The 11,219-nt window shown below is 47.4% G+C and overlaps 3 protein-coding genes across 3 annotated transcripts in view; 1 reads left to right on the forward strand and 2 right to left on the reverse strand.

The window, feature by feature from the left end:
- GOLGA2 (golgin A2) overlaps nt 1-706 on the reverse strand; it is a gene marked incomplete at its 5' end in the record, with an annotated part of 21,609 nt that extends 20,903 nt beyond the window's left edge. Inside the window, one exon of the mRNA XM_010571123.1 lies at nt 485-706. Coding sequence (XP_010569425.1) covers nt 485-706 — 222 coding nt within the window. The remainder of the gene's footprint in view (nt 1-484) is intronic.
- Nucleotides 707-1,070: 364 nt separating this feature from the next.
- Nucleotides 1,071-8,235, forward strand: SWI5 (SWI5 recombination repair homolog (yeast); the record flags this gene model as incomplete). The annotated part of the gene is made up of 6 exons (XM_010571124.1): nt 1,071-1,183; nt 1,295-1,343; nt 1,842-1,963; nt 3,083-3,177; nt 3,631-5,655; nt 7,088-8,235. Coding segments are annotated over 5 exons (444 nt in total), but the record flags the coding sequence as incomplete, so codon positions are not given.
- TRUB2 (TruB pseudouridine (psi) synthase family member 2) overlaps nt 6,743-11,219 on the reverse strand; it is a 12,531-nt gene continuing 8,054 nt past the window's right edge. The window contains 8 exon segments of the mRNA XM_010571125.1: nt 6,743-7,010; nt 7,013-7,242; nt 8,023-8,159; nt 8,602-8,674; nt 9,836-9,917; nt 10,231-10,292; nt 10,848-10,922; nt 11,037-11,159. Of these exon segments, the coding sequence (XP_010569427.1) occupies nt 7,005-7,010; nt 7,013-7,242; nt 8,023-8,159; nt 8,602-8,674; nt 9,836-9,917; nt 10,231-10,292; nt 10,848-10,922; nt 11,037-11,159 (788 nt within the window). The 3' untranslated portion in view covers nt 6,743-7,004.

Raw genomic sequence — 11,219 nt, forward strand, 5'->3', positions numbered from 1 at the left:
CTCCGGGGCCGCCTCTGCGACCGGCACTGCCCCCCCCCCCCCCCCCTCCTGGGGGACACCCTGCCCCGCTTCCCTCCTCCTCTGTGTGGGATTCCCTGCCCCGCTTCCCTCCTCCTCCTGTGGGACAGCCTGCGCTGCCCCGCGTTCCTGTATTGACTCAATGGCCCGGCTAAAACCGGCCCGGGGAGCTGGGCAGGCTTCCCCCGTCCTTTGTAGGGCACGTCCTACAAATCTGCATAGCTTTCTATTTTGTGTGCGTCGCTTTGATGTCCGGGCTCTGCCTTTGAAGTCACGGTTAGCGCAGGCGGTTGGGTTTTGCTGGCTTGTGATCCCATTCCCAAATGGGTTTTGCTGGCCTGTGATCCCATTCCCAAGTCCTTTGACCTTCTGAGCGTGGCAACAGCGGCGTTTGGCTCGCGTGGTCAGCCCAGGCAATCGGATACGGCTGCAGCCAGTGCCTGGCGCTGCTCAGGGACACGTTTACCTTTGCCAGCCGGGCCAGGAGAGCTGCGGGAAAGAGGCTTCTTCTGCGCTGGTCGCAGAACCTGCACGGGGTTTGCGTGGCAAGGTTTCGGTAGCAGGGCCAGGGCCTTCGAAGGGTATGGCTGCACACCCAGCGGCTGCGCTGCCCTGTCAGCGAGCGCTTCCTCCAGCCAGGCAGGATGCACGGGGCAGCCGGTGCCTCGAGTGGTGGCAGCTTTTCCCCTATAAAAATAATAATTGTGCGAGTGACCCCGCAGGCCCTCAGAGCTCTCCCTGAGACCCCATCCAGGCTGCAGCCCCAGGGTTGAGGTGGCTCTGAGGTGGTTTTTTTTGAAGGCACCGAGTGTAATCACCTAGGCTGTAGTAATTTGGATAATTACGTTCTGCCTCACCTAATCGTCACCTGCAGCTTCACACGGGGAAGTTTCTTTTCCAGCCCTGCCCGCCGCCTCGGGCGCGGGAACCACCGCCGGACCCTGTCAGGGGGAAACTACCCGCCCCGGCGTGCCCCGCGGCGGCGGGAGGGACTACAACTCCCGGCGTGCCCCGCGGGGGCGGGCGGACTGCAACTCCCGGCGTGCCCTGCGGGGCAGTCGGTGCCAGTCCGGCGGGAGGCGGCAGCCCTGGCCGAGGGGGTCCCGCCGGGCGCGGGCCGCAGCCCGCCCCGCCACCCGCCGCCGCCGCGGGCTCTGCCGAGGAGGTAGGAGCCGGTTCCCCGCTGCCCTTTCCGCTCCCTCGCTGCGCCGCGGGCCGTGTCCCCTCTGAGGCGGGGGTGTCCGGCCTCTGACGCGGCGCCCCTCTGCTTTGCCAGGACCTCCAGTGGCGGCCGGTGCAGCGGCACTGCCGGCTTCAAGTCACCGGTGAGTCCCCGCCCGGGATGGAGGGGCGGGAGGTGGGCCCTGCTGGGTGGCTCCCACCGGGAGCGACCTTTGCCTTCTCCCGGCGTGGGGCCGGGGCCTGCTCCGGCGGTGGCCCGGCCCGGCCCGGCCGGGAGAGTTTCTCCGGGAGGGTGAAGTTGGTCGTTGCCCGAGTAACCGCCGGCCCCCCGGTTTAGCGCTGCGTCGCCCTGGGAGCTTCTCTTCAAAGTCACGTTGTGGGTTTTGTTTTTTATTTTCTCTTTACGCTGTAAGTCTGCAGAATGCTGTCGAACGTGATCTGGAGCAGGCTAACGTTACATAAACTGGTAAATATTTTACCTGAGCTTCCCCCCTCCCTGCCCAGGAGATATTTTCTTTTCTTTCCTTTTTTTCTCCTTTTTTATCCAGTGACACATAGACTATTTTCTGACTAGTGCCCTCCAGCACTGTAGCATCTTATCCAGGGCTGAGTTATTGTTAAATGTCTTCTGTGCTCTACAGATCCCGTCTCCAAGGTCCTGCCAGCCTAATGGAACCAACAAAGAAGCCCTGCAGTATGAAATCAAAGAGCTGAAACAGAAGGACCTTGCTCTAGACCAAGAAATTGCACAATTATTGTCCGAGTATGTTCTTGGCAAACTTGCTGTTCACTGTGATGCCTCAATTATTTTTGTTCTTTTAAAACAATGTATGGTCCAGGAATTACAGCTAAAAGCTGACCTTTTATGCCATTTTTATCATGGTGCTATACAATGTTGGTTACAGGGTTGTTTTGAGTTGTGTGACCTCTTAAAGACAAGAGGGAATTCTTTCCGGTTTACTTGGTAAAGCAAAACAAGTTTTACTAGGAGCTTGCATAAGAGGATTTTAACTTTACCCCAGAGGTAATTACACATAAACTGGGAATGAACAGCTTTAACCATTGTGATACTACAACGTGCTGTGCTACCAGAAGAGCTTGTTCATGTGAGAATTAAAATTGAGACCATGACTTGTATGACCTGCCAAATTTAGTCCCAGATAAATCTGTTTCCTTTTTTGTTTCATCTTGATCAAGTGTTCACTTGTTTTATGTCTGAGGCGAGTGGGTTAAACCTTTGTGTTCAAGAACCAGAGGTGTTTTCCAGGCAAGCAAGTGGCCTATAGAACACTTTGGCATGAGGAGTGCCACATACAGGGTAATGCAACTGTTTTATTGTGGTTTCTTATGACACACTGTGGCAGCTGCTTATTAGCAACTGTTTTGAGATAAAATTGCTGCTTGATTTTTAAAGAGAGGGAATCTCTGTGGGTTATTTGTTGCAAAGGAGTGATATTTTCTGAGATAAGGTGTAGTGCATAGAATGGAAATGGTAGAACAACAAAGGCTGTTCCAAAGCTTTTTTGTTTTATCCTCAAGGATAAACAGACCTGCTTAATTGTTTTTCCCTAGCTGCAGATTAGAGATACGTATAAATTGAATTCACCACAGCCTATTTGTGTTTCTACTTGATTCTGAGAATGCGGGTGGATTGGTTTTTTTGGTAAGTCTTGATGTGGCAAAAAAAATCAAAATAAGGATTTGCTCATTTGTAGCTTTCATGTTTATGACTTGCAGCAACTGTACTTGCTGCCTTCAGGTTCTGCTTTTGACATGCCAGGCTTGGGTATCTCAGATATCCTTGCTGTGCTTGGTCAGTAGTGGCGGCAGCAGCAGCAATCCCTCTGTGTCATTTTTGACCTTTCTGGTTTTATTGTTACAGAGGCTACAGCCTGGAGGAATTGGAGAAGCACATCTCTCTGCTCCATGAGTATAATGATATTAAAGATGCCGGACAGATGCTGCTGGGCAAGCTGGGTAAGGAAGGGGAAAGCTGTTGACATATAGACAGAGAGAGAGAGAGAGAGAGGCTACCATGCCATGAAGGCAGACCTTGTTTTAAAGATTCTTCAATTCTAGGCTTATATTACCCAATCACTTGCGTAAGCACAAACACTTCTGTCATTATTTTCTTGGGATGTTTTTAGAACTGAACATGTGAAATAATCATCATTTACTGGTATTTTAGTCTGTGTTATGGATTACCAAAATTTGATAAGTCTTACTAATTTTTGTGAGTTTTGTTCTTCATATGCTTAAAAAAAGAAAAGTGTTGAGACAAGTGGGGAGCGTAGCTGCAAACCTTTAGATGGGTTTCTTAGCTGTGGGAGGTTCTGTGGGATAGTTAGGGGCTACTGGGAGGAAAACACAGCTTTTCTGACTGATCTGATCCTTGTTTAATTAAAGCAGTGGTATTTCTTTCTTTTCTAGCTGTTATCCGAGGGGTTACTACAAAGCAGCTCTACCCTGAATACGATCTGGAGCTTAGCGACTAGTATTGAATCTGAAGACTGCCACATCCTGCAAAAATGACTATTACTGGGCCATTATGTTTTAGTGCCATATCAGTTTAGAACTGACATAAGGTGGCCTCAGAAGTATGTATGTAGAATTGCAACAGAGTATGGGTTAACAGCCTTATTTCTAAGAAGCTTTGGAATATGAAAGTTGTTGAATCTAAAAGCTCTTTCCTGCTTGTGGGAAAGGGGTGTAGGACTTTGGATAATTTTGTCTACTGCCTGATGAACAGTATTGTTTTGGGTGTTTTTTTAATTGGAAAGGTGGTTATTCAGGTTGATGTTAAGACTCTTCCCATGGAGCCTTTGCTTCTCTACAGCATCCAGGGGCTATTTGGATACAGAAAGGGTAGAGGAAGTGAGGGCATACAAATGTGCAATGTAATAGCTGCTTTGAAAGAAAAGAAAAAACCCTCAGAAGTAGGGAGGGAAGAAGGCTGAAGTTGTGGTGGTTTGGGGTTTTTGTTTTGTTTTATGATCAAATCTGGGTAAGTCTGGGTGTTCGGCATTTTTGTACTTAACTGCTCTGGTATCTAGAGGTTTTGTATCATTTCTGTAGTAAATGGCAAAATGTGAAGTTGTGTTGAACTGGCCAGTCTCAATAAAGCAGCTATCACATTTCTCAGTAATTCACTTTAAGAGCCTATAAAACATTGCATGAACCTGGGAACAAATTCTTAAACTATATTCTGAGACAACTATAACATCTATTATTCAGATGTTTTCTGAGGACTCTTAATGGAGACAGTGTGGCAGCAATACCCAGTAATGGGTAGGTGCAGAATTACCTTTAGTCTTCTAAATGCAGAGTCACTGTGAAAGTGAGCAGTGTCCTAAACACAAAATTATGTTGAGAGCATGAGGGTTTCAATGTCAGGTGTTAGGACTGAGGGTGACTGCACAGACTAAATTTGGCTGCTTTGGGCAGTTCTAAGTGATAAAGTGCTCTGCTGACTGCAGATCCATTGTCCCTTTTTGACTCAGGCTTCATGTCCTTCTGCCCATTTCTACTCCAAGACCTTCTTGATAATAAGTTTCCCCCCTGGTCTCCAGTCAGGCCCATGCTGCAGTCTGCACATTATTTCCAAATTTGAATCAAATGAATCTGTCTTCCTAGTGCTTGGAAACCAGAAAACAGTCACAAGGCTGCTGCTGAGAACATAATTGCTTCTGCAGTCTTGGTTCTGGACCTGGCACAGAAGCATCACTAATAAGTATCTTGTTTTGCCACAAAAGTTGTGGGGAGGGGTCTAAAGCAGAGGGACAGACAAAGCCTGTGTACTCTGTGATTCATTCAAGCAAGTCTCTGCTAATGTGCAGCTGTGCTTCTCTGGAGGATATTTACTGTGGCCACACAAGAATGGACTCCCGTGGTATGGTTACAGGTATATCCTCCCTACCATCAACCCCTCTTGCCAAGTGGGCGGAACTCCTGTGTTTTGGAGAAGTGTTAAGGGGAGGAAAAAAGTCACAAGAAGGCTAGAACTGGGAAATGCTCACTTTGTTCTCAAAACTCATGTTGCTGTTCTGGCTGGTATTTTCTGTGTCAAAGAACTGGTTTAGCCTGGAGTGTTCAACCAACTGTTAGTTTGGCAATGGCACACAGAACTGGAAATGGTTTTTGCAATGGGAAGTATGTACAGAAATTCCTTCAGTTTGTGTTAGGTGTAAGCCATGGGGGATGAAGTATACTCCCATTACCAAAGTTACTGAAGGTTATTTAAGGACTGAGAAATCCCTGTTTTCCCCTCCTTGTAGGAGCACTAGGATTAAAACTTGCAGCTGTAGCTGTCCAAGTGTTCTGCCCAGCTCCAGAACTCATGTTTCTGCAGTGATGGGTTTACACTTCAGTTAGCACAAGACAGTTGTCCGTGGAAGGTGCCCTGACCCCTGTCCCTTGTCCACACAGTATGAACGTGCACAGAACTAACCAGCTGAGGTAAAAGCAAACTGCCCTTGGGGAGTCCCTGCAGCTCTGTAGCTGGAACAGTGATGTGCCACATGGTGGCAGCTACACTCCACTGCTGTTCTGGCTGCTCTGTGCAGAGCAGGGAAACCCAGAACTGAAAGATCCCAGGGTCTAAGTTAAATGACTCCTGGGGTGCTTCAGGACAGGACTGCACCCTGCCACTTCGATACTTCATCATGGCCCCTCTTACTGGTCCTCCCAGAGTTACTTCTTGTACTTTAATGGCTATCATCTGGAGGATGAAATATGCTGGCCTTTGTCCAAATCCAGAAGAGGAATAGAACAAATCTTCTGCTTTCTATAAATAAATCTCCAAACTTGCTAGCTAAGTGTATAGCTGGAAAAATATTGAGTGCAATAATGGTAAGGGTAACTTCAGATTTTTAATTTATATTTAGAAACAGTATTTCTGCTAAGTCAGACCCAGCTATAATGAGCTAACAGGGAACAAGTGGTATTACAGAGCTTACAGAGCTTTACTGAAGGGCAGTACATGCTGTCAGCATGGAGCTGCTGCAGAGCAGGATACCACAGACCCCTGAACACCATTGGTTCCTCAGGAAAAAAAAAGCACGCTCTTTTTGTAATGAGTCGATGAGTCGGTGTAGTCATGGATGAGTACTGAGCCAGGAAACCAGCCTCTTCCCCTTTAGGTCACTTAGTTTTATTTCTCGTGTATCTATCTTACACATCAATTCCTATTATAAGCCACTTCCTCATCACACACATGCCTACTCTGGATATAACCATTTCCTTGCATTTCTTTGTGTAAGCTGTGTTTTCTCCTGCACGTCCCTCTTTTAGTCTGATTTTGAGCTCTCGTGTCTGAAAGCCAGGCTAATGGAAAGAATATACTCTAGGACAAAAGAGGGAAAATAAAATCCATATAGTAGACAAGTTATGCTGCCAGTTGCAAGGAAGAAACAAATCCATGCAATCAAGGGAATACAGCTCTCTAAAACGCTATTTCCTGCTGCTAAACAATATGGGGATGGGTTTTTATATCCCTTAGCAACCTAATGTTCCCGAAGTCAACAGGAATTTTGGCACAGCTAACTCCTGTTAATGAACTGTTTGCAATGCTTTAAAAAAAATTATACAGCCTGTCACTGAAAAAAATGCCTCTCTGATTAAAGTCATCTCAAGGAAAGGGTGGAAGTGAACTGCAATTAACCTCTTTCCTTCTGCTGTCCATCATGCTGTCAGCATGTAGCTGCGTTATTGTGCTACAGAGATTGCTTGTGGACGTTCCCTCCGTAGCACACACTCAGCTGTCTGCAGCGTGGGCCATATCCACATCCATCTTATGAAGATGAATTTTATCCTGATGGCCTAGTGTTTTCTCTAACTCTGTTTTCACTTTAAGCTGACAGTCCCAAATTGCATTCTGTATACTCTGCAGGTTCCACTGAGTTCTCAGGAGAGCATCGTCCAGTGTGAAAACACCATCGCGTATTCTTCGCACTTGTGTGCACACAGCAGATGATTTCAGCTCCAGACCAATCTCATGAACGATTTTTCGGAGGTACTGCTGAGTCTCATGCAAGCAATGGATTTCTAGAAGGACAGAGAGATTCGTTCAGAAGAAGCAAAGTGTTGACAAACTCAGACCTTGTCTGTAAATCCAGACACCACTCACAGTTATGCTGAAAGAACTGGTTTGGTAGAAGAAACTATTTAAGATACAGCACAGGTGGATTATGATTTTCTGGAATGCTACAGGGTGTCTTAGCCATTCCCAAAGTGAATGTTTTAGAAGACAAACTCATGGATACAGCAGAGTAATGTAGAAATTTAGGTATTTCAAAGTGGGTAAGAAAAGGTACCTTCTTAATAAGACAAATAATTTGTGAGGAGACTGGCTGCAGGAAAGCAAACAAGCTTTAAAAAAAACCCAAACAAACAAACAAAAAACCACACACTGAACTGCATTACACTGAAACACTGGGATAAGGAAGAATTTTGCCCCATAGGTATTCACTGTGCAAATTTTCTTGGTTCAGTCTAAGATCTGGAACTGGCAGGGAAAAACCTGTGAGCTAGGTGCACAGTTGGCTTTGATTTATAAAGCAGCTTTGGTATTGTGAGGGTTCCAGATCTTGCCCTACCAAAAAAATCTTTTCACTGCACTAAAGAGTTCATCTAATGAGGAGGTACTTTTGTGACTCTGGAAACTACAAAACATTAAATTTTCTGCAGAGATTACCAGTTACGTGTTAATACAAAGTTCCCACCAACTCATTTTGCATTAAATCACTTATAAGAAACTGAAGTTTACTGACTTATTTGCCATGATATATGCTCAGAGTTCCCCAGTACATTTTGTACCAGTCCTACCTAGCTGGAATTCTGGAAGTGCGAACTGGAGGCATCGGATTGCTGTGATTATTGGAGGACTTTTTCCCATGGGGCGAATCAACCCTTTGACAGCCAGCTCATATGCCTCTTGTGTTTTCATGTCAATGTTAGAATGCCTGGAAAAAGAAAAAAAAGAGCAGACATTCTTAGTACTTCTCTTCAATGGGATTCAAAATATCTCCACCCCCAATAAAGCAGAGCTGCAATTTTTACTCTCAAAACTGCCTGTGTGTTGAGTCTTTGCATATATTTTAATGCTATGATATGCGTACCACCAGTAGTTTAGCACAGTTTGGGAGGGAGGTACTTGGTCATGCCTACAAGATATTTTTGTAGGTCCTGATGTGCCTAATAGGTCCTAAAATAGCTGGAGATTTCAGGACACTTAACTGCAACCTATCACCAGGGCACAGAGCACTCAGTAACTTCTCTCTGTTCCTGTCTAGCACTCCACCCTTTAAAGACTTTGATTATGGCAAACAAAATCATCTCATTTGTTTTAAAGACCAGCAAACGGTAGTCAGATCAGGTCAGCTACATTTACCCATTGATACGTACATCAGCAGGGCCTTATGATTTGTTCCTTGAATGACAGCAAGAATCCGTTCCAGCTTCTCCCTTGTGATATGATCTGCAAATATTCAGGTAGAAACAAAGTCTCAATTATCCATCCAGAAACTGGAAAGAGGCAGCAGTCTGGTATGTGCCATCAGGGTATTGCTGTCCCTTTGGCAGGCAGTCACATCAAAATGGCTGATGAGAACCGCCAAGAAGTGGTTTTAGCAGGGTCACTTCTCCCAGCTGCACCATCGTAATCCACAGAGCAGCACAGCACTGGACTGCAGAGGCAAGAATTATTTTGCGTAACTAATTTCAAGATGTTAGCTCCACTTTCTCTTATCGGGTGTTTGAAGAGTTTCCTTCAATGAAAGCTTCTAACTGCTGTAAGTACAATTTACGGAGAGATCTGGGTCCCACCCACTCCAGTAGCAACTACTGCAATCAGGACTCATACTGGCTTTGGATATATTGTGGTTGTATTTAGAACAGGTGGACTATGATGTCAGGATTGCACCTGGGCTGCAGGTAAAAATAACAACTAGAAAGCATGTTAAGGCATACCTTTTATCATTGTGCAATTTACCTGGTTAAGTGCTTTACAGTTAGCACGCTGTTTGTTTGGTGTTGTTTGTTGGTTTTTTTATAAACACATGTCCTGGTTTCAGCTGGGATAGAGTTAATTGTCGTCCTAGTAGCTGGTATAGTGCTGTGTTTTGTGTTCAGTATGACAAGAATGTTGATAACACACTGATGTTTTCAGTTGTTGCTAAGTAGTGTTTAGACTAAGTCAAGGATTTTTCAGCTTCTCATGCCCAGCCAGCAAGAAGACTGGAGGGGCACAAGCTGGGAGGGGACACAGCCAGGACAGCTGACCCAAACTGACCAAAGGGGTATTCCATACCATGTGATGTCATGCCCAGTACCTAAACTGGGGGGAGTTGGCCTGGGAGGGATCACTGCTCGGGAACTAACTGGTCATCGGTCGGCAAGTGGTGAGCACTTGTTTCGTATATTCCAATCCTTTTATTATTATTGTCATTTTATTGTTATCATTATTAGGTTCTTCCTTTCTGTTCTGTTAAACAGTTCTTATCTCAACCCACAAGTTTTACTTTTTTTCCCTATTCTCTCTCCCTTCCCACTTGTGGGGGGGGGGGTGAGTGAGCAGCTGCGTGGTGCTTAGTTGCTGGTTGGGGTTAAACCACCACAACACATCAATTCAGTTTCTTACCAAATGTTGTCTTCTCTACTAGGTTCCCCGTGTCTGAGAAGTCATCAGTGGCTTTACCAAGAAGCCCACCAACAGTGTAAACCTTGAAGAAGGGCAAAGAGTGCAACTTATCAAAGACATACTCTAAGCAATTGAGTAGCCATATTCTGCCATGCAGCTGCTAAGAAGTGCAGGCTATGATGACATTGCACAAAAAGACAGCAGTGTCCTCTGCTCATACAGCCACGTGTGGATGCTTACGTGCAGGATGAAATTCTGGACCCTGAAAAGGTCTCAAAAGCGTTAGTGGGTTTGAGACTCAAAAGCAGAATCGCCGTTACAAGGCCAGTCCGGGGCAGGACTCAAGTGTGTGACTGCACTTGGATATTCTGAGGACGTTCAGAGCCAAAACCTACCTTGGTCAGGTGGCAGTTGTACAGATCAGTGAGTAGCTTGTTCCCGTGGCCTATGCCAAGTACTGAAACACAAAAGACAAGGAACCCGTTATTCATCCACACGGAAAGTTACTGATGTGTATTTACACAGCGCTGTACACTCACGCTGCTTTTCTTCCACCCTGGACAGGGCCATATCTCCTTAGAAGTCATGTCTGAGCAGTGCCATTAGACCCCCCAAATTACTGCCTGTCATTAAAACTATGATAAGCCTGTAACGAGGGCACTTGGATTTTCCCAGAACTTTCCACCTGGATACTTCAGAGCAACCTGCTGAGCAATGCCGGCCGCAATGAGGCCAATTCAAGTGGTGGAGCAGAGACGGGGGGTTACATGGCGGTGTCACAGGCAGGAGCTTGACGTCTCACAGCAAAGCCCTGTGTGCTGGGGGTAAGGGGTCGCTCCCGCCTATCCAGTGTCTTTTTGGACTGTTTTTTTCTGTGTTTCAGCATTTATACGCCCAGCTGGGTCGTGAGACCCAGGGGCTACCGCCGTGAGCCGTCACCGCTTCTTCCCCACACAGAAACCCATCACCTCGCAGCCGGCGGGACGCGGTGCCGCTCCGGGACGAGACCCACCGAAGACTCCCGAGGCCTTCACATCCAGCCGGTGACCCGCTCCGATCTTCAGCCTCCTGAACCGCGGGCCTCGGACTGCAACGGGGCGGGGGGGACAGCGTCGGGGCCGGTCCGCAGCCACCCCCCGGGGCTCCCCCCGCACCCCAACCCCCCCCCCCACCCACCCCGAGACCCCACGGCGGCCCTTACCGAGAGGGTGGTCGGCCAGCACCGGCACCCTCGCGGCCACCAGCCCCGGTGCCCCGTCGTCGCCCGGGGCCGGCAGGAAGCGGACGTGCTGCCGCGGGGCACGTCCCGGGACCGCGTTCAGCTCTGTAAGAGAAACGGGGAGAGCGGGGGCGATCAGCGGCAGCCCCCGGGGAAGGGAGAGAA

Source organism: Haliaeetus leucocephalus, unplaced genomic scaffold (genome assembly GCF_000737465.1).
Source record: "Haliaeetus leucocephalus isolate CR32 unplaced genomic scaffold, Haliaeetus_leucocephalus-4.0 Scaffold306, whole genome shotgun sequence".
Lineage (NCBI taxonomy): Eukaryota > Metazoa > Chordata > Aves > Accipitriformes > Accipitridae > Haliaeetus > Haliaeetus leucocephalus.